This window comes from Chanos chanos, chromosome 1 (genome assembly GCF_902362185.1).
Source record: "Chanos chanos chromosome 1, fChaCha1.1, whole genome shotgun sequence".
Classification (NCBI taxonomy): Eukaryota; Metazoa; Chordata; class Actinopteri; order Gonorynchiformes; family Chanidae; genus Chanos; species Chanos chanos.
Window position 1 is genome coordinate 58313073 of NC_044495.1, and position 21616 is coordinate 58334688.

General features: G+C 40.6%; 2 protein-coding genes and 1 non-coding gene across 5 annotated transcripts; 1 reads left to right on the top strand and 2 right to left on the bottom strand.

Moving 5' to 3' along the window:
* Positions 1 to 670: 670 nt before the first annotated feature.
* Positions 671 to 6652, bottom strand: psat1 (phosphoserine aminotransferase 1). 3 transcript variants are annotated; one of them, XM_030773443.1, is made up of 10 exons: positions 6522 to 6652; positions 5369 to 5429; positions 5197 to 5266; positions 4841 to 5046; positions 4172 to 4344; positions 3742 to 3911; positions 2833 to 2961; positions 1790 to 1927; positions 1367 to 1472; positions 671 to 1271 (listed from the first exon to the last, which is right to left on the bottom strand). In XM_030773443.1, exons 1-9 carry the CDS (start codon positions 6576 to 6578, stop codon positions 1370 to 1372), a joined length of 1107 nt encoding a protein of 368 aa, XP_030629303.1. In that variant the 5' UTR covers positions 6579 to 6652; the 3' UTR covers positions 671 to 1271; positions 1367 to 1369. The 3 variants fall into 3 exon arrangements, with proteins under 3 accessions (XP_030629303.1, XP_030629295.1, XP_030629310.1); XM_030773435.1 differs by having other exon boundaries at positions 671 to 1472; XM_030773450.1 differs by lacking the exon at positions 1790 to 1927 and having other exon boundaries at positions 671 to 1472.
* A 1578-nt stretch (positions 6653 to 8230) lies between these two features.
* Positions 8231 to 11399, bottom strand: kiss1rb (KISS1 receptor b). The gene is made up of 5 exons (XM_030766284.1): positions 11159 to 11399; positions 10675 to 10799; positions 10304 to 10439; positions 9775 to 10013; positions 8231 to 8587 (listed from the first exon to the last, which is right to left on the bottom strand). The coding sequence occupies exons 1-5, from the start codon at positions 11397 to 11399 to the stop codon at positions 8231 to 8233; spliced, it is 1098 nt and encodes a 365-aa protein (XP_030622144.1).
* Positions 11400 to 12737: 1338 nt separating this feature from the next.
* trnac-gca (transfer RNA cysteine (anticodon GCA)) lies at positions 12738 to 12809 on the top strand. The gene has a single exon. It is a non-coding gene; the product is annotated as a tRNA-Cys (tRNA).
* The last annotated feature ends 8807 nt before the right edge of the window (positions 12810 to 21616 follow it).

The following is a 21616-nucleotide window of genomic DNA, read 5'->3' on the forward strand; positions in this document are numbered from 1 at the left end:
CATGCCTCAACAGAATTAGGCGTCGGAGAAACCAGAGCTACAGGTGCTTGCGCTATTCACTGAGGGTGTTCTGAGAGCCCAAGAGTACGCTGACAAGAACAAGCCGCAAAGTAAACAGTAGTCGACTGTCGGTCAACAAACGTGGCGGTTGTTTTTTTTATCAGACAGATAAACTGTGACTTTTCCATTGCCACGGAAGCCAACTGAGAACTGCTTAAGTATCAGGAGGTCCAGGTCTTATCTAACAGTTTTGTTACAGCTACGAAGCTTTTGAAAGCTCATTTTACCTTCTATGAGCATTATGGATATGGAGAAAATAAAGGTGATAGATAAACTAATCCAAAGAGACTGTTTATGAAATCTGTATGTCCATGGACAAGTGGTTGATGACATTGATATAGCGATTTTTTTATGGTCATTTGACAGTCAGCTATAACAAGAACTACAATCATTATAATGATAATATTTCAGTTACTTTATCATTGCTATAGCAATTGCAAACGGGAATCATTTGGCATTTGACTTATAACGGTATCTCCTATGAGCATTAAAATACTAAAGCTTCCTCTTCAGAAAAATAAAAATTAAAATATCCACAATCAAAGGTTTGCTCAAGGCCTCAAAGGCATTTTATTCCAATCACAGATGCTTCTGAACCCCCCCCCCCCCTCTTTTTTTCTTTTTTACAGCCATAGAACATCTTTCCTCATATCGAATATACATTCCATTTCTTACAAACAACATCACTCTTTCTTTCATGTGGCAAACATCATACTGGACCCTTAATACACAGATAAAAGTACTTATCAGCACACATGAAGGCACAAAAAGGTAGCATCCATCACGTTAGAAAGAAGAAAAAAACGGGGGCTATATGCCCACTGGTAAACAGCAAACTACCTTAAATGGAACGTTAGCTTATCGAGAGTTCTACAACTGAAGGCACAGACGTAAGAACTAACATGAGTCTATGGACTTTTTAGTAACGTTTTTTAAGACTGAGGTTCTGATTTCAGTGTAATTAAGGTACTGATGGAAGGTCTTAGCAGTTAATAAATTGAACTGTCTTATTTAGGTAAAAAAAAAAAAAAAGCATTGTGAAAATGTAATAAACGTATGCCTCTGTATTGATTTTGGCAATCATGCAGTCATGTTCAGTGTGCGTTTCCTAATTCAGAACTTGGCTCATGTTCTAGTATTGCACTTGGAGGAGAACTACTTCGGTCTGCTAGGACTGTCCATCAAGCCCTTAAAAACATTTCAAACAGGCCCTGTAAAACGGAAACAAACATCTAAGATCAGTCTACAGTTGAGGTTGTCTGTAAACAAGCAGTAAGGTGACCAGGCTGCCAAGGCGAGCTTATACTTTCTAGTGGTGCTCTTTCAGGAACTCTTTCATGTAGGCGGCAAGAACCTCCGCGTCTTCCACAGTCACGGCGTTATACAGAGATGCCCGGATTCCACCCACTGATCTGCAAAGCCCAAGAAACAGAGAACGTTCTTCATTAGACAGTCCACTCACAGTTCATCAGGTTCCTCAGTGTCTACGGCTGCTTAGAGAAGAATGATATCGTCTGACAAATATGTCCACTGAAAACGTTCGGGTTTGACTTATTTCTCTCGCATGTAATCTGCAAAGTCTTCAAAGTAAAAACTGCTTAGTGGTGATGTTCTAAATAGTTAAATGTTCCTAAGTAAAGGGTAAGAACTTTTTTTTTTTTTTAATTCAACAGGCCTTAGTACTAAGCATAGCGAATGATCTATGTGTATTCTCTCCGTTTTGCAATACCTGTGCCCTTTTAATGAAATCATCCCAAGCTTGGAGGCACCATCCAGAAACTTCTTCTCCAAAGCCTCATCTCCCTCCTTCTTTCCGACGCGGAATGGAACATTCATTCGGCTTCGGCATTCCGGATCAACCGGGCATCTACCGGAATAGATATCCATCAGCGTTACCATGGAAAACCGAACACAAAATCGGAAAACCACTACTGAAGGCTTATGTGAGCATTCCTAGAACATAAGATACTCGGTAAGAACTTATTTTGGGCGGAGAGATAAAAGAATTTGGAATGGTTGATACATGTGACATCATGATAATAATAATAAAATAAGGGTTTATTTATAGAGCACTTTTTTAAACACACAATTTACAAAGCGCTTTACAGGGAATGGCAATTTTAAATGGATCAAATGAGAAATGAGAACTAAAATTAGAATACAGAGAAATAAAATACATTAAAGACCATGAAAGACAAGAAGGGCAAATGGTTAAGAATACAATAAAATGAAAAGAAGAGCAATTAAAAAAAAAACCAGCATTTAGTTAGAAGCATTGTTGAACAGATATGTTGTAAGGTTCGTTTAAAAACATTTAGTGAACTCATAGCTCTATTGCTTTCTGGGAGAGAAATTCCACAGTTAGGGGCCATAGTAACTTAAAGCTTACTCTTCACTCTTTAGTGGGAATTCAGGAATGACTAGCAGATGGCTGTTGGCTGATCTGAGAGATCTAGGTGAACATATCACACAATCATATCACAAAGGCAGAGAGGGGCCAGATCATGAAGACATTTAAAAACTAACAATTTTATAATCAAATTTAAAAGATACTGATAACCAATGACGAGATTAAGGTGCCAGCGTCATGTGGTCTCTCTTACTGCCGCATGTTAAGATTCTGGCACCAGCATTTTGAATGCGTTGTAAATTTGTGACGGTATTCATGGATAGGCTAGATAATAGGGCATTACGGCTGTCCGGTCTAGCTGACACAAGCCCTCAAGATCATTCGTTATATATTTAAATGAACGTCATTTCTCGGCCACTCACGAGTAGAATCCATTGGAGCTGTTGATGATGTCATAGATGATGCCAGATTTCTGCTTGTTGAGTCGTTCCATAGCTTCAGTGCCTCCATTGTTTTTAATCCACTCCAGGACCAACCCCATGATATAGATACTAAAAACAGAGCGAGAGAGAGAGAGAGGGGGGGGGGGGGGTTCATTAGCATAATCAGTAGCTGCATTTAACTGCAGAACATCAACTGTCAAACTTAAAGAATGCATTCAGTGTAGAGAAGATTGCAAAGAAAGAGTTCCTGAATGCCTCATTATGCTTCATTCATCCGTTTACATGTCAGAAGTACAATGTGAATGAGACAGGTTGTGTCACATGTAATGGGTACAATGTTGACATAGGCAAAATGAAGAGACTTTCAGAACGTATTCTGACTGGCAGCGTAAGGGTGAGCAAGCGTCCGTTAATCTCTAAAATCCACCTGAACGAACAGACTATCAACGTTTACACTAAACCTGATTCCGAATGAAAATGAATTTGGATCAACTTCATTTTGGCTAACCCAGGTCAGGTGTTTACATAAAAAATTCAGGTATTTCTTTATTCCATAACTAGCTATCAAACGGTTTATTCAGAGAACACTACACTCCATGTAACTGCAGCCAGTGGGAACGGATTAGGCGTATACGCCGTCGGCCATGGCCTTACCTCAGACCCAGATTCTACAAAATCCACCACAGTGACTGAATAGGAGAATTACACCGCGGAAAGACTTGCTTGTAATTACTACTGGATCAAATGCCTAAGCACTGTAGCTTTTCTCATTTCCACCGCCATTCAGGGAAACGGAGTGAGAATACATCTCCCTGGGGGAGCGGGGGGTGGGGGGTAAGTGTCTGTGCAGAAGAGAGAGAACGTATAGGGTTAGGGGTGGGGACCAACCTGAAGCAAGGGGGTGTATTGTAAAGGGAATTATTCCCAGCTTGCACTTGGTAATCTAAGACCACTGGGCACTCCTTCAATGCTTTTCCCAAGAGATCCTCCCTCACTATCACCACTGTCACGCCAGCACAGCCTACGTTCTTCTGAGCGCCGGCAAAGATAAGTCCAAACTGGGGACAGAGAAAGACCATTAGACATAATTTAAAAAAAAAAAAAGTTTGCAAGGATTAGAAATGTATAAAAGAGAAAAGGAATAGAAGGACAGGTATGGGCAAAACAACATGAAATAAATAAACAAACAGTCAACGTCTTATTCACTCGCAACACGCAGAGGCTGTCCACTGGACTTTTTTTTTTTTGGTGGGTTAAACTTGTCCTAAGGTAAACAAGCGGTCGATCTGCTTCTGATGCTGGTGCTGGTGCTGCTTACCTTAGACACATCCACCGGTCTGGAGAGGAAGTTGGAGGACATATCGCTCACAAGGATCGCGCCCTTAGCGTCTGGAACAAAATTAAACTCGACGCCGTGGACCGTTTCATTGCAGCAGTAGTAAACGTAAGACGCCGACGGATTCAGCGACCAAACGCTGCTGTCCGGGATCTCTGTCGCCAAGAAAGGTGGAAAAATGGGAATCTTTGAGGAATTTAATTTGCTCAGAGGCAAGTTTTTTTTTTCTTAGCCTAGATTTCTTTTGAAAACATCTGAGATCTTTTCTTGTCAATTTCACACCGGGTCTTGTGGATTCAAAGAATTCTAAATACAGACACATGCTGGACTTACTAATAGCAAGGCGAACTTTCCACGGACCTCAACTGTATCTAAAAACGAACACGCTTGATTCTAAGATTAACCGCAACCGTAGACAAAAAAAAAAAAACACTTTTAAAAAAATTAACAACATCAGGCTGTTTTTCTTTAAAAAGCCTTTGATGCTGTGGGGACAGGCAAAATGTCCCCACAAGGTCAGGCTTTTTTTTTTCAGATATTCCACTGCATGTGCACATTAATCCCACACACACACATACATAAACACACTATGATGACGGACTGAATCCAGAGAGACAGGTATATGTGTTAAGTGGTGCCATGTGAACTCACTGGTGTAAGCATCCAGTTTGGGATGAATGATGTTCACTTTGCCATACTTCTCTGCTTCTTTGGCAGCCTTGGCCGACCACGTGCCGGTCACTATATAATCAGCACATCTGTCTTCCTTCAGACCAATCAGGTTAAGGGGAACAGCGCTGAACTGACCAGAGCCGCCCCCTTGGAGAAACATAACTTTGTAGTTATCTGGGATGTCCCTGGATTAAAAACAAAGACAAAAAAAAAAACAAAAAATCCAGGAGTTACTCATAACTCAAAAAAAATGAAAAGTAACTGACCACAGGCATGTGACTGTCCACCAAAAGTTACATGAATGCGTTCATTCAGAGGCCATTTAAGTAACTCACAGAAGTTCTCTCAGGAGATTTTCCGTATTGTTTATGATTTTGGAGAAATCTGAAGATCTGTGGCTCATTTCTGATTGTAAGTTGAAAGGGAGAAAGAGAAAGACAAGTTTACAATTTAAGCATGACAACTGGACCGAAAGCGTATTATGTACGATTCTGCGATGATTCTTACCGAGAACGCTTATTCCGATCCCATTATAGTCAATCAGTTCCTTCTGTGCTTGTAACAGGACCTACAGGGAAAAAAAATGATGCTGTAAAGTCACTGGACAAATGTTTGTTTGTTTGTTTTTAAACCACAGCACACAGATAACCAAAAGACATGGTGTTTTGCTCTGCTTTCACGTTATCATTCACTTCTTAGAAGAAGAACGTAGTTTGACTTCAAGAATCTAAGGAACTTCTCTAATGCCGTTGTAAAGTGACTGTAATTGCAGTCCTCATTGAGGTGTGACTTACTTAAATTCAACACGGACAAGAAAGTAGATTTTAGTTTGCCATGTCTTCCAGTCGATTTGTTTCAACAGGTCTTGCGTGTCAAACATAAAAAGAACATGCACATTTCTCTTTTAGGCCGCTCATAATTTGGGTCATCAAACAAAATGAATGTGTCAAGGATTCCAGTAACAACACAAGTGATTTTTCCGAGAAATATTTTACCCGAGCATTGTTTGGGCTTAAATATAAAAGTTGAAGATGTTCACGATGTTCAACTTGAAGAAATAGGTTTTATTACGTCATTGATCAAAATTCAGTTCACCCGAGCAGCGATGTGAAGCCGCGACTCTTTACAAGACCAAACTGCGGAGTTTTACATGCCTGAGCGCCCCCATGTGTTTACGTCGCAAAAACCGGTGGTGCATGACTAAATCATGGCTCGCATTCCAGACCCAAATGAACGGCTGATGCAACAGCACACCTCGATTTACGCATCACACATCAGACTAATCTATTTATCACAGAATTATATCACCACGACAGCGTGATCCGAACCGCAAAACTTCAAGACAGTATTCCCATATTTACCAACTAACAATTAAAAGCGATGCAACAAAGAGACAAGATGTCTATGAGTGAAGATATACCACTTTTTGCACGCACCGACTCTGTAGTTTACAGGGTTCGTGCATTTTTTTTATAGTTTACTTTTTTTTCCTTTTCGTGTTTTGCTCTGCATTCTAAGTTGTTGTTGTTGTTTTTGTTGTTGTTTTCTTTTTTGCATAATATGATCCACCACTAAAACACGAATTTGAAAGACAATGAGGTAAATACTCTGTTTTTGATGGAATAAACTGCCTCTGATAAATGCAACGGTCATAACTTACAGACTGAGGGAGTTTTGCCGGGCCTGCACCGAAATTAATGGTCTGCTTCTTATCCATGGCTTTGGATGCTGTGTTTCAGTAGCTGTGGTCAGAGGAGAGGAACTGTGAGAAGGAGTCAGTAGCGCGACCTACTTTTGCCTCTTCTGTCTCTGTTCATCGGTTCGAACCACGCTCGGCTGCATCGACAAGTACAATTACTCTTCCTGCTTTTTTTGATTGGCCGTTGGCACATGCCAAGTTTTAGTTTAGATCCTCGATTGGACAGATACGGCTTGTTTTGATTCTGATTGGCTTGGGTCTTCACGCCACTAGAACGTGATCACAAATTTCAAGAACGTCCCTAGAAATCGAGACTGGAATCACAAGAAAATATTAAGGTAGCTTACCTTTTGTAGATCGGATTTACAGGGGAAGGCCGCCAGAGTACTGCGGGGCATAAAATGGAGGCACGTGGCTGTTTTCAGGATATTCTTTTTCGGTGTAGTTCAGCCGAGTTAAACTGATATTTACCGACCTGGGACAGGATACCCACGTACATATGTCCAGTCGAACAAACGAATAAAACATTTCTTTAGTTGTTCGTGTAACAGTGTCCTTTTATAAATTACATGCGTTTTAACGTAGATCGCATACTGTGTGCTTCAGAAAATGACATTCCACGTCGTTTGCACGTCTTTCTTTACTTGTCATGCATGACCTTACCTAAACCAACGTAACCTAACCTAACCTATAGTTATATTACAATCAAGAGAAATTTAAATGCCTGACCAGTAACAACCGTATTTTGGATTGTCATGGGATATGGGAAATACTTCAAAATCATTTTGCCAATTAAATTTCATTATTTCTGTTACATCTATCTAAAGAATGTTTCCATGATGGAAAACAATTCTTTGGTTAAGAAACCGTAAGACTTGGTTTGATCAGGCAAAACGTTTTGCCCCCAATAGATAAGGGTTTTTTGTTTGTTTGTTTTCCTGAATTAGCGAACCCTGGAAGAAAATGTAAAGGAGGATAAAAGTAGACACTAGAAACCAGGGTAACAGTCCAGATGTAGTTCACACGTGATAGGTTTAATTAATTGTGGCTGAAGGACCGCTAGGATCATGTGATAGTACTTAACCACTGAGCTGTATCACACGAAAGACCTGCAGTTCCTTATTAATCTAAACAGTGTCAGTGTCATGTCAGTGGTACATTCTTTTGAATGTCTGTATCTTATCTGAGGTATGTGTGTACTAAAACAAGGCAAACTAATGAATCAACAGTCATTTTCTTCTCCTTACATCATCTCTGGACTGCAAACTCTATCTCAGGGGGTAAAGTCAAAATTTACAGGATGAAAACAACTGGAATGATGAGAGAACAGCAGAAGGATCAGTTCCAACACTGTCACAGAGGACTGTTCATTGTCTCTCATCCAAAGTGTATTTTTGTTATTCAACTTTTGCACGCTTTTCCAGTGGTGAGTTAGTATTTTTTTTTTATGCATTGTGTTTAACCAGTCACTAACAAAAGACAGTTTTCCTTTGTTTATAAGTCTGAAAATAATTCCCTCTAGTATGAAACTAACATTTAAAACTGAACCGAGCTAAAAGGGAACAGTCGCGTACAAACCGATCAGTCTGTGTCCAGCGCCAAAAATACGACGCGTCCCCTTTAAGGTCACGGACCGTAATAATATCGATGGCTGCGGTCCGTAAAGGGCTTCATGGACCAGATGAAAGAAAGTGCATCTCGGTGTCGCACGCAGGGACGGGGTCTGCCACCCTGACGCCGCGTTTGAAGATCTGAGGGAAGGCCCTTCTGAAGGCCTTTCTGAAGTTGGCCCCCATGAAGGCGTAGACCAGCGGATTGACAGAGGAGTTAGAGTAGGACATGCAGTGAGCCCAGATCTTAAGCTTATAGAGCGCGTAGCTCCTTCTCGGACCCGGCGGACCGAAGGCCTGCAGCAGGATGAGGACGTGAATGGGTCCCCAGCAGACGGTGAACAGGAGCACCATCACGACCACCATCCGAGACACTTTTGCTTTGACCGCCTCCGACCGCTCCGCCTGTACCTGGAGCTGAACGACAGAACAAACCGTCAGACGTGACACGTTTCTGTCCTGTGTTTAAAAAAAAATTACATTTGAAAGTGTGAAATTATTTGGACCATGAATATACTGTATGTTGTGTCTCTGAAACTTCTCGGTCAAATGCTTTAAAGTTTGTGGTTTTGTTCCTCGGGATAAATTACTGAGTGCTCATCAGAAACTGCAGGGCATTTAAACTATGATATGATGTAAACTGATCTGAGTCGTTACTTGTCAGAGAGCATTAAAGATGTGACAGTGTTCACAGCCAAAACCCAGGGTGACTGATTTCTTCTGATGGGGACCACAGTGAATAGTCACTTTCATGCAACTTCCACAGAGGTCCATTTCTCTGAAGTCATTGTTTCTTGGATAAATTCCAGTGGGAAAAAAAATCTATCGTATATCCTTTGCCAAATAATTATTCTCAAGCGCTCCTGGCTCTTTGGTTTGTGGTTTTAATAAGAACAAAAACAACCTTTGAAGTCAGGGTTTGTCAAAAACAATGTGCAAATGCTGTCAGCGTTCCATTATTTCAGATATCTGGGGGTATTCCAAGTATGTGGTCTAGTGACTAACCCAGGTAAGTTCATTCAGAGCAAGTAGTAAACCTCCTAACAGAAGAGCCCTATGGCTTTGTTTTGCTAGGTGAATGAAGCCATAGGGCTCTTCTATTAGGAGCTTTACTGCTTACTCGGAGTTAACTTATCCGGGTTAGTCACTAAACTACATACTTGGAATCCTCCCCTGTATTCAGCCATTGTTCTTGAGCGGACTCCATTGTCCATTACGAAAAAACGCAGCGTTAAGATGAAACATCTTTAGACACGCAACTCATGGCAACATCAACAAATACTAAATGGGATCGTCTCCTCGCACGCTTTGCATCTTGAGGATCAAGCCAACTCTCAGCTCCCTCCCACAATATCAAAATCTGCCGTCTCGCTTTGGGGTGAAAATTGAACTCAGTTCAATGCCGTAAGTGCTTTGGTGTTTATTCATATTGTAAATTCCCAATAAACAGAATTCTGAAAGAAAAGAGGAACCTGGGTAACGAGTTTTCCAGTTCTGTCTATTGTATGTTTTTCTGTTTATCGCAGCGGACGTGACAACACGTAGCATCTTGTCAGCGTTAGAGTCGCGGCCAATAGCACGATGTTAAGGCAAGTGTCAAATACCTGGTAGTTACTGTCGGTGGGTTCAACGGTAGGTTGGCCCATGCGTTTGAGCATCAGAGCGTAGCACAGGCAGATGGTGACCAGGGGAAGTAGATAAACGGCTAAGAAGGAGTACAGGATGAAAGCTCTCTGGTGACGCGGGGAGGGAAACGCCTCCGTGCAGTACGTCTGAGGCCCAAACCAGTAACCGGGCTCCAGTCGCTGGTACACTGCCACCGGCACCGACAGCAACGAAGAACCTACAACGACGACCAGAACGTAATTCAGTTTCAGGGGGTGTTTTCAGCCCAGCGCTGTGGCACTCGATTCAAGTTAATTATGTATCAGAGTGATTCTCATCCTAAGCATCAATTAAAGCGTACAGTCTGATAGGATCCCGGGTCTGGAGATGAGAAGAGCTAGTGTGTGGTGCACGCTACTGTGACCCCACGGATATCAAATTCATATCACATTTTAACACTGAAAAGACAACAAGTAAAGATCACAGAAAAAAAAAAAAACAAGTAATATGCTTTATTAGAGCTATTACCTATCCAGATAGTGATGCTGACAGTCATGGCCATGTGAGGGGTTCGATGATGAAGAGACTGTAAGGGGTATACCGTCACATAAAAACGATCCACGCTCATCGCTGACAGCGTGATGCAAGTCGCCTGCGCAGTCACCTGCAAGACACGTCTCCAGCTCAGACGACTTTTAATACTCTCTTGTTTGAGTTGGGTTCACTCTGACATTTTCTCTTTTTTTTGGTTCTTTAAGAAATCTTTTAGAAAATAACCGGAAAGAAAACATTTTGTCGATCGCATTTAAGACAGGGAAAAGAAAACTGAGATGAAACAGAAAAATTGAGCAAGGAAAAAAAAACACAGAGGCATAGATAATAAAGATGTTGTTTCTGACCTGCTGTAGATAGTTGACTAGTCTGCACATAAAGTCCCCAAATATCCAGCTTGGTAGAGGATACAGTGTAGCCGTAAATGGAACACAACAAACCAGGAACAGGATATCTGTTATGGCAAGATTCACTAGAGAGAAGAAGAAGAAGAAGAATATTCCTAGGACAAGCAGACAAAAATCATTACAGAGGGGTATCATTTTGGTATGAACTCAATCTTGACCATTTGAGGTGTCAATGCAATTAAGTTAAGATTTAATCAATGACTTCGATAATAATCTCTTGGAGAGATTTATTCTTTGGTCTTAGTACACTTGTAACAACACGTGCTGTGTACTGTAGTTTGTTTTCTGCTCTGTATTTTTTAATCTTCATATGACATACACAGTTCTCTCACTTAACACACTTCTTAACACACAAAAATCCATTCAGAAGGGCGAATAAACGCCCCAGAATGAGGTGAGTCGTGACAGACGAGGAGTCTCTTACCTATGTACATATTAGTTACTGTCTTCATCTGCTGGTGTTTGGTGACCACGTAGATGACCAAGGAATTCCCCACTAGACCGACCAGCATGATAAGAGCAAAAAACAGCGGAACCAGCCAGGCATCCACCAGCACCGGCGGTCTCTGGACATCCATGAGATGGGACCCATTGCAGAGAGCAGCTCTTGATCCAACGTTGCACAAGGCTCCAGAGCTTTGGTTGGACAAGGGTTTTTCAACCATCACATCTGCTTAGCGGTTTGATCCTTTCATAATCTGTAACACACACACACACACAACAGACATCTATATTCACTCATGAACTCAAATGATCATTTGACATAAACAAAAAAAAAAGCACCAGTTTGCTTAAGAATAAAAGCATAAATGATTTTACCACCAACATGAAAATCCATTGAGAAAAAAATCTCAAGTTCTTTATGATGAGATAAAAATGTTTGGATGATATTGACCATATTACAGCACCCTGTTCTCTTCAGATGAAACACATCTCTGCCATGACAAACAATCCCAGAGTTCCATAATTATATATCTCATAGGCAAAATGAATATAATAATAATAAAAAAACAAGAAATCTCAATTATATTTACCTGGTTATGTTATGTTAACCTATGTCTCTTCCCTGGATCATCTGCAGTAATTCGACTGGAGAGAAAAGGTTCTCCTGACACGGGAGCCGTTACTGCGTGTGACACTAGCTGATGTGACAGCGTTCACACACAATCCAGTGGACTGACCTCTCTGACTGCTGCACTAAAGGGTGGAGGGGTGGGTGAAGGAATGACTAGATAGGTAGATAGGTAGGTAGGTAGGTAGGTAGATAGATAGATAGATAGATGGATGGATGGATAGATAGATAGACAGATAGATAGAAAGATAGATAGATGGATTTATGGATGGATGGATGGATGGATGGATAGATAGATAGATAGATAGATAGATAGATAGATAGATAGATAGATAGATAGATAGATAGATGCCTGCCAAGGAAGAAAAAAACCTATTGACTGAAGGCAACAAAATACAAATTAACGATTCAAATGCCATACAGAAAAAAATAAATAAATACTCCAGCAGAAGTACCCATGAAACACGATTTTTGACACAACATTCTTTAAACTGTCTCACTAGCATGTATGTGACAACAGCAATCCACATGACAAACAAGTCCAAAAACATTTAGGCCTCTTAGAGCATTGCTTGAAGTCTCACCGAACAAGTCTCACACTACTGGTTTGTACCTGAAGCTTTAGTGCTGAAGAATTCAGCTCTTTATCAATTCACATATTGAAACCCCATATCATGCAAAACTGCATCTGTTGTGGGCTGAGGGGGTTACAGCACAGTGGTGAGTGGTATAACATTTAAGGCAAGAGGCCACCTGAGTAATGCCAAGAGCTTTGTTGCTGTTTACTGGGGTTCACTGTTCACTTTGCAGTGGGAAAGCATGGCTTGCTGAATTGGCTCCCAACTATGCATGTCTGTAGTGTTACTTGGGGTATCTTGAGAATGTACTACGTTTTACATCTTGATGCCAAGCTTTGTGCTTCCATGGTGTAGGGGGTATAGCTCAGTGGTAGAGCATTTGACTGCAGATCAAGAGGTCCCAGGTTCAAATCCTGGTGCCCCCTGGCCTTCTTTAGGTCTTTTGGTGCTGAAGAGCAGAGGACAAAAGTGAAAATCCTCTCATTTGGCTACCATTACAGAGGTTCACGACACAGCTAAAGGTCTTTTGAAGACACTGGTGTGAAAGATGTGACGTGTCCTTGCTCAGAGCTTAGTGGCTCTCTTTCTGCTGTACAATGTTTCCTTGCACTGAAAACTTTACTGTAAGGTGGGAATTAATGGTAAATGGAAACACAAAACAGCGCAGTACTCATTCATATAAAGTTATAACAAAGACAAAACAGAAAACATGGTACGGCACAACAGACTAATTAAACAGCAACAGATAAATAACACAGAGAACACAATACAGTAGAAACACAGCACAGGAACTACTCAAACAACTAAATCACAAATTGTCTGATTATATTTATATACAGATTTCTGTTCACAACGGTCGAGTGGGGTTCATCACAACTTTTTCAAGCTAAGAGTCTCAGTCGCCCACACTGTTCCCTCACAGTGACAACAGCAGTTCCTTTAAGTTCGTAACTTGAATATGTGTGCAGTGAGATGCACTAATTTAGGTTCTTATGGTTCTTTTTCTTAACTTACAACGTGTGGAAATGCTTATGTGTAAAGTGGGGGGGGGGTATAATTTAGTGGTAAAGCACTTGACTGCAGAAGAAGAGGTCCCAAATTCAAACCCTGTCACAACCCCCCCAACCCATGCCAGCATCTTTGAAGTTAAGCAGTGGCGTTCATTTAGTAAAACCGCGCCCTGCTAAATTTGTCCATCCAAGTCTCCTCAAAGATGCGTACATCAAAATGACCCCACTTAGAGCCTCGTATGTCGGCGTCCGCAGTGTGCCGTGAGACCTCTTTAAGATGTACGAGGAGGATATCAGGATCAGCACAAGCCCTGGACCCATTCCCGTTCCTCAATCTAACAATCCAGAGTCCACTCTCAGGAGCAGCTTCGATTAATTTAACTGCTTTTAATACAGGCTTGAGCCGTTCCCCTTAACCATGACGTCATAATAAAATATCCCTGAGGAAAAGCCGTTATTTCCCTAAGACACTTTTGGGATTTGTGAACGTCTCCGGTCTTTTGGGGACGCTGTGGCGCTATGTCAGCAGCATTTTTCACTCGTTTCCCATCATCGGACAGGTAGAGACAGGGATTTACGGGATCTGGATCCAGACTCACATCCACCGAGGAAAAAAAACGATATAGAGAAAACAGGAAACTGTGCATAAATTAAGTGACTACATTTTTAGATTTGACCGACATTACCAAGTATACTATGGAGTGGAAACATCTACAATACATTACAATGTGTATTAAGGTGCAATTATTGCACATAGAGAAGAGGCAGGTTTCTTCAGTGCCACATATTTTATTTTGTATTTCTTATTTGATCTGTAATCAAATAAAAGCTATTATTAACAGGACAGAGAATGTCATGGTACCTCCTGCAATGGTCTTGCTGCACGAGTACACATTAAGGTGCGATATCTGCCACGCATTTATCCACGCGTACAGTACATCTCACTCATCCGTCACTCGCGCACACTAGCCTATCGTGGCTAAATATAACACGGTTTTTCTAATAAACACATTCGCAACTAAGTTTATCTGCTTGAACGTGCATAAACAACCGAACAGCTTAACTAGTTGGTTTCTGTCACTGTGGACGCGCCTGTAATCAAATAAAAGCAATGATAAACAGGACGGAGATTTGCGATGTAACTACTTGTTGCAACGGTCTCAAACTGGAATGAGACCTGCTGCCGGTCTAACACGAGGATTACCCCACAGCGCCACCCCATGTCCCTTTCCGGTATGTCTCATCGTGAGGCCCACGCTGTAATTAGAACAAAATTAGGTAGGGCAGTCTCAAAGAAACTTGTTTAACACTCGCCCATGGTCTTTTATGGCGTCACGCAATACATATTTCTGTACATATTTAACATATGAATGTAATGAATTTAGCAGATAATCACAAAGACCACACCTTCATACTGCTGAATGCTTTTCAGTTCTGAGGAGATGAGTAATGTTAAAAAAATTGTTTTTGTTTTCATTTCAATGAAAATATTTGCCAGAGTATTTTAATCAGTCATACACAGAGGAAGAAGATATTTAAGATGCAGCACTAGAATAACATATAAATAGTCCAGCTAAGTCAGTTTCAGATGGAGAATATTTTTATTGCAGGCTCACTCATTCCTGGAATTTTCTTCACTTCCATATCGATGTCATTCATCATCTTAATCAGAGATTTTTTCCCTGAGGCTTCACCTGAACACCAGTGTTAATACTGATGCAAGGCCAGTCTTTGGTGAGTGGAAGTTCACATAGTGATAAACTTACAGAACGACAGGAGAGAGGAGGAAATCCCTTGGCATGGGGAGTGTTCTGTGGTGTACTGCACGGAGAAAAACAAACAACAAACAAACAAACTGACTTTATTCGTCACACACACACACAGACTGAGCAGTGAGCAGTGAAATAGAGCCTCTGCATTTAACCCATCCCAAGACCGGTGAGCACACACACTATGAGCTAGGATCAATGGGCCGAATTCCTGACTTATTGTATGTCTTTGATCATCACAGTCAAACATTATAATCTTTCATCTGTGTCCTGCTTGTTTCTCTTGTCACATCTGACCTGAACGAATTTTACGAGCTACACTTAAAGTCTTTTATATCTAAGTTATTACCCAACTACCTAAATTGTTGTTATTAAATTTATACATGTGAATGGACTGGTTACACAAAAAATTTCATAGTTGACATTTTTATTAAATCCTGTCCTCAGTTTGCTAAGAGTGTCTTATGACTGTAAAGGTTATTTATCTTTCACCTTCAGTTTTTCAGACTCTTCTTCAACAGAAGCAGTGTCGTGTAACGTTTGGTCTCACTCAACACAGTCGTAACACTCAAGAGTTTTGTCTGCTCTACAGAACAGGCCAAAGGATCTTCCATCCTGCTTGCAAATCATTCCTGGGTTCTCAACAGGGTCAATCGGTTTGTGTTTCATAGAAGTAGAAGTACTTTATTAGACACACACACACACACACACACACCTGAGCAGTGAGCAGTGAAATGTACCCTCCACATTTGACCAGTGAGCAAGCAGTGAGAACACACACACACACACGCTAGGAGCTTATATTCCTATATTTTTATATTTTTACATGTCTTTCCTCTATTTATTGCACATGTATATATTTCCATTTTTTTAAATATATGTCTTTATATTACCTTATCTATTTTTTTTTATTATTATTATCTACTCTTACTTACATTGTGCAAGTTGAGCCCCAAGCCCAAGAATTTCATTACTGATAGTGATTGTTATCTAGTAAATGACAATAAAACTTGAAACTTGAGGAGCAGTGAGGAGCAGTGAGGAGCCCGGGGACCAGCTCCAGCGCCTCGGTCACTGACAGGAGCGTTTATCCTGACGTACACGTCTTTGACTGTGGGAGGAAACCGGAGCACCCGCGGGAAACCCGCGCAGATACAGGGAGGTCGTGCAAACTCCACACAGAGAGGACCTGTGACGGCCGGGGGCCTTCTCGCCATGAGGCGACAGTGCTGACCCGCTGAGCCGCCGTGAAGCCCAGGTTCCTCAGGTTTGGTGCGTCATGAGACTTTAAATGTAGCTGGCAGAAAGATGACTCACATGACAGGCAATATTTTAGCAGCTTTCTGCTTTGTACGGCAGTCACAGACGAGCGTGTTGTAATTCTTTGGTGTGGGGGGGGGGCGGGGGGGGGGGGGTGTTTCATCTTCACGTGACTTTGTTGCAAATATTTCTGTAACAGGATGTGCTGGAAACTGGAACATTTTTGTTCATGGTCTCTCTACTTTGTTGCAAGTCCACATAAATAAATGAACAGTTGTATTATTTAACAGTATTAACATACAAAGTTGTGGTAAACCAGCGCTAACATAGTCTCAGATTTGAACATTTTTATGTACAGATTTTGATGGCATGGATTAATCATACCTGTTTGACAGCAAAGTCAATTAACAGGACGCAGTTCTGTACAACACAATCTTATACATTTCTCACATTTTGCTGCCAAAAAGCTTGATAAGCTTTAAAACAGTAGTGTTCTCCACTGATCTAGTATTAATTGTATAAGCTTCCAGATAGCAAGTGATAACAATGTAGACTGTGACTGACAGGCTCTGAATTTTTTTTTAATTGAAAACCAGTGTTATATTTAACTGTGCACAGCATATATTCAAAGACTTAACAAATTTGCCATGAGGACAGTACAATTCAGAACGCATGCTTGGAGAGATCAAAAACTTGAGATTTGTGCAAAAACTGCTAGTTTAATGACACAGGATAATGCAAAAATATTGCCCTGATGTAATAACTTTAGGATGTATGACATATTGCAACCAGATGTCATATTAATGCTCAGGAAGTATAATACAATTTTACTGCACAATTTAATGCAGTAATTTGTTGTACAATTCTTTTAACATTATCTGGTTTATTATTTTTATTAGCAATACAGTGACTTCATAGGAGTATTAAATTAACTGTCCAAACTCACAATTTTTTCATTTGAAATCTAACAGATGGACAAATACTAACCCACTAAGTACCAAATAAAATACAGTAATTGAAGCTATTTATTTAACATTATTTTTTATGAACTCTTGTGAGCTCTCAGTGTAACCTACCTAGCGAAATAATTTTATAAATTCTTGATTTGAACAGCAAAGAATGGCCATAAATCCAGATTATATTGTTATTCAATACGATGGTCGTAGTCACACAGAAGGGCGGGGCGTAATGAATTAATGAATTAATTCCTGTCTATCGTAAATATGTTACATTTGTACATTTCTCGGCTTGTTCTATAGTTGCATGAAAAAAATAGTTAATTATCTGACACGTTTAATCTCCTAGCAATGACTTCAGTCACACAAACACACTAACAGGACATGGGAAAGTGAAGTCTGACCACTTGCCCGGATACGCTGAGTGTGGAGAGATGTGATTTGGTGTGAAACAGTAGTCATTACTGAATGGCCATTCTCATATGAACTCACCAGTGCCGTGGTATTAGACATTATATAAAGATATCAGAGCTAAAAGGGGTCTGCATTTGACTCTAAATGTCTCAATTTAGAGCCCGGTTGAACTGCGTAGCTCGCCCCTCTGCACCATCAACCGATTCAAACTTCGTGATCCAGTTTGATCACTTCATAGTGGAACTTCCACTGAGTACTGGGCGTAATAAAAAAAGCGGATAAGGCTTGGACGTTTATTTAAAAGAGTGGGAATTACTTTTTGATGCTCCAATGTGTTTATGCGGGTGTGTGGATGTGTGAGTATGTTGGGTTTACCCGTGGTAAATTTATTCTGTTAGGCTTCCTTAAATCGTTTCTGTTATCATGTTCTCGTAATCGCGTTTATTTCAAGAGCTGTTTAAAGTGTATGTCTCACAGTACCGTAATCTTCGTTGTATCGTTAAATGTACAGACAGTTAAAGTACGCAAGTGCTCTGTAACATTTCACGGGCCCGGGTAATGGGCGCAAAGCGTTATTTGACGTATTTTATAATCTTTCAAAAATGACAGTGGCCACAGTTGCAACATGTTTATGGTGTTTGCATGTTTTCACTCTGCCTACACCATATTCACATTTTTGTATGCTTATGTTTAGGCTATATTTCTTGTAGTTTACAGGGACGTAATTTATTTAACACGGTTGAGTGGCATGGACTCTCCGACAGCAAGTCTTATGTTAAACCAGTGCGTCGGAGGCGGAGCTACAAGGCAAAACGTTTTCGTCAGCGCCAAACACCTCTCTCTCTCTTTCTCTCTCTCTGAGAATTTACTTCTCTCTCTCGAAATACATTTCTCTCTCCTTCTCTCGAGAAGGAGGGAAGAGAAAGAGAGAGGCGAATTTGACCTAGGATCAATGCTTGGACTTTACTTATTCGAATAGTTGAACATAAATCAAAGCAATCGAAACTCTAAAGTCAAATTAAAAATTAGTCGAAAATGTCGCGTTTCGGTCTATCGCGTTTTAGTGTGCTGCCACTGTAGCCTATGAATAGCTTTGAAAAATTAAAGTTGACACCAGAAGATACCTTTAGTATTGGGAACAACCATGTGTGTCATATTGACACTACAAGGATCTGCTTGAAAGCAGGTCGTATGTTAACCCGGTGCGTCGGAGGCGGAGCAGCGAGAGAGTAATTTTTTGTCATCTTTAGACGTATTTCTCTCTCTCTCTCTCTCTCTCTCTCTCTGACTTTCTCAGCTCATTCTGTAGTCAGCCCAGAGAGCCATAAGTACTGTCAACTCATTTGAAACTAGTTCAATTCCTCACATCTATGGCGTTAAGCGTACTTGGTGTGTAAACTTTGGAAACTAATCAGTATTGAGTATTGCTAAGTTGGCAAGAACTACTTGAATATTATTTTCTGTGTGACGTAAATATTACTCAATATGAAAGTGTGGGTCGTTGAAAAATATCAAGTCATTCAAACTTAATACAAGATTGATTTTATCAAGTAACTTGATTGATTCAAGGCAATGAGTTTGCATTAAAAAAAAAGAGTTAACTTATTGAAATGTACAGTGTACCGAACATACTGTGGCCAGCCACACAGTATCCTCCGAGAATGTTTGTCTGTATTCCGATCATTTCACGGACTGACCTTTGGACATAGTCCCTCAGTTTCGGAACCAAAGATCGACCTTCAGAACTCCGCTATCCAACATATCACCTCGGTCAGTTTGACAGAGCATTGCAACATCGTCCAAAAATCCAGTGGTGATGAGCATAATTCTTGCGGGTGCCCGGATCCTGGAACATTTTATGAACTGTGATGTCATTTTCAGTTACAGAAAATGTTTGATTATTGATTATTGACAGCAGAAAACCAAACTAAAGGAGTCAATATGATTTTACACAGAGGAATTAGCATCCAATGAGAACGAATTATGGACCAAAGAAAGAGAGAAAGACAGAAAGAAGGAATCCAGGCAGTCAAACAACTTATATTCATACAACGTCGTCAAAATTTACGTCAAGCCGTATAATTACCACTTTTGAACGGAAGGTTTCATTCTGGATTCTGGAATTTGAAAATTGCAATGCTCTCTCACGTCAGCAGGAGGCGCAACGGAATCAAGTCAACGCACTCCTTGGCTTTAAATTAATATTTCAACTGTCTCACACTGGTTGACAATGACACGCCCCATGTCATTTTCCCTGCCCATCGATCGGGGCTTTATTTTGATGGCAACACGTGGCGTGTGATCTAATGTCCGTCAGAGAGTGTTTGTAGGTGATGCCGCCACGTCCCTGCTCCACTGAGATATATATTTTGGAAAGTCGTTTGACCTCGTGAGGTTCGATGATAACGAATTTGGTTACATGGGCATATTGCCGTAGAGCGTTGCGTACGTCTTAAACTTCTTGGCATCAAGGAAGGAACTTAATTTTTTCTCTCTCTGTAAGGAACAGAGTTACTGAAGTTAGAGCCAATCATCGCTGCATTTCAGTGTCTTTCCTCAGAGTTTAGTTTGACGTAAGGTGCTGTTAGCGGGACCTCTTCCACAGGTGTCAAGTTCAAAGCGGTTTAATTGCTAGCAACCCTTCATCAGTCGTATTAACCTCGGTAAGAGTTTCATTTTCTTCTGATTTCTACTAATGTAAACAAATTTTTTAACAGATTTACTGTTTGGATTGGTTTAGCTGATTAGAGTGAAACTGCAAATTGCCCTCTTCCTCGGTCTCTTGAGTTGTTGTTTTTTTTTTCCAAACTTTGATGCTTTTAAAACTTGTGTAAAATTAGAGCACTTACCAGCACATTACGCTGTGACTACATGACTATACATGTTTGTCACTTAATTAAGCCAGTTACCAATGTTTTAGGTTTCATTTCTCGATTTTTAATCTACAGCTTTGCCTTACTTATGTCTTGATTGTTACTAATGTCTTCAGTACTGCGCACGCGAAAAATGTTGCATGAGTGAAAAATTCGCAGTTCATCACTTCCAAAACTCCAAATTCGTATTTAAGTCTAGATTTATGATTTGATAGTCAAACCGTTCAAACTGAACTGAATCTTGCCATGATGCACTAATTTGATGGTGCTGGCGAAGAGGATTCTGCGCTCTCGAGCGCTCACCTGTGTTTTTGAATCATCAACTCTTCCGTGCAGGTTTTTAAAAGGCCACTTTTTTCAATAGCATTTACACAAGGCTCATAAATTCTGGACTTGAGCTGAACCAGAAATGGATTCAGCAGTGTTACACTCATCAGCGTGAAACTCGATAACAATGTTGTTGCGTTGCCAGGTATTCATCACCGCCCTCAGTTATTAGTTATAATTGGAGTGAGGTCACTAGTTTCTCTGAGGGAGATTTTATCCAAAACATGTCACTTTTAGGGTGTGATCAATGAAAAGGGTGGTATAGGAGGTACAGTCGGCGTAAAGTTTCGCTTTGTTGTTTCGGGGCGTGCTGTTTACCGGGCCGAGTGAAGTATCTGGATTCACTGATGCTGAATTGATGAAGATGGTCACAGCTTTCTTTCCCCGATGTACGCGTCAGACACACCCACATAAAACCCAAGACTTCAGAAATGTACTAGGCATTTGAAAAGTTCATTGTGTACCCATGCCATTCGATTGCTTCATTATTCAACCGGCGAATTTTTGGATTGAGAATATGACAAAACAATTGTCTACGCCTATGCCGTTGTATTGTTTGCCGAATGCTTAGCGTGTTCTAAAACTTCTATGACACAAGTAGTCTTGGCCTTCAAATATTCTAA

What these genes read in the sequence shown, in the direction of transcription:
- kiss1rb (XM_030766284.1), bottom strand. Translation starts at nt 11,399, where the DNA reads ATGGTTGAAAAACCCTTGTCCAACCAAAGCTCTGGAGCCTTGTGCAAC. An exon ending in AGTAACTAATATGTACATAG is followed by an intron (nt 10,800 to 11,158) that starts GTAAGAGACTCC and finishes TCTTCTCTCTAG; the next exon opens with TGAATCTTGCCATAACAGAT. An exon ending in TAGTCAACTATCTACAGCAG is followed by an intron (nt 10,440 to 10,674) that starts GTCAGAAACAAC and finishes CGTGTCTTGCAG; the next exon opens with GTGACTGCGCAGGCGACTTG.
- psat1 (XM_030773443.1), bottom strand. Translation starts at nt 6,578, where the DNA reads ATGGATAAGAAGCAGACCATTAATTTCGGTGCAGGCCCGGCAAAACTC. An exon ending in GATCGGAATAAGCGTTCTCG is followed by an intron (nt 5,267 to 5,368) that starts GTAAGAATCATC and finishes ACTTACAATCAG; the next exon opens with AAATGAGCCACAGATCTTCA. An exon ending in ATTTCATTAAAAGGGCACAG is followed by an intron (nt 1,473 to 1,789) that starts GTATTGCAAAAC and finishes TGGGCTTTGCAG; the next exon opens with ATCAGTGGGTGGAATCCGGG.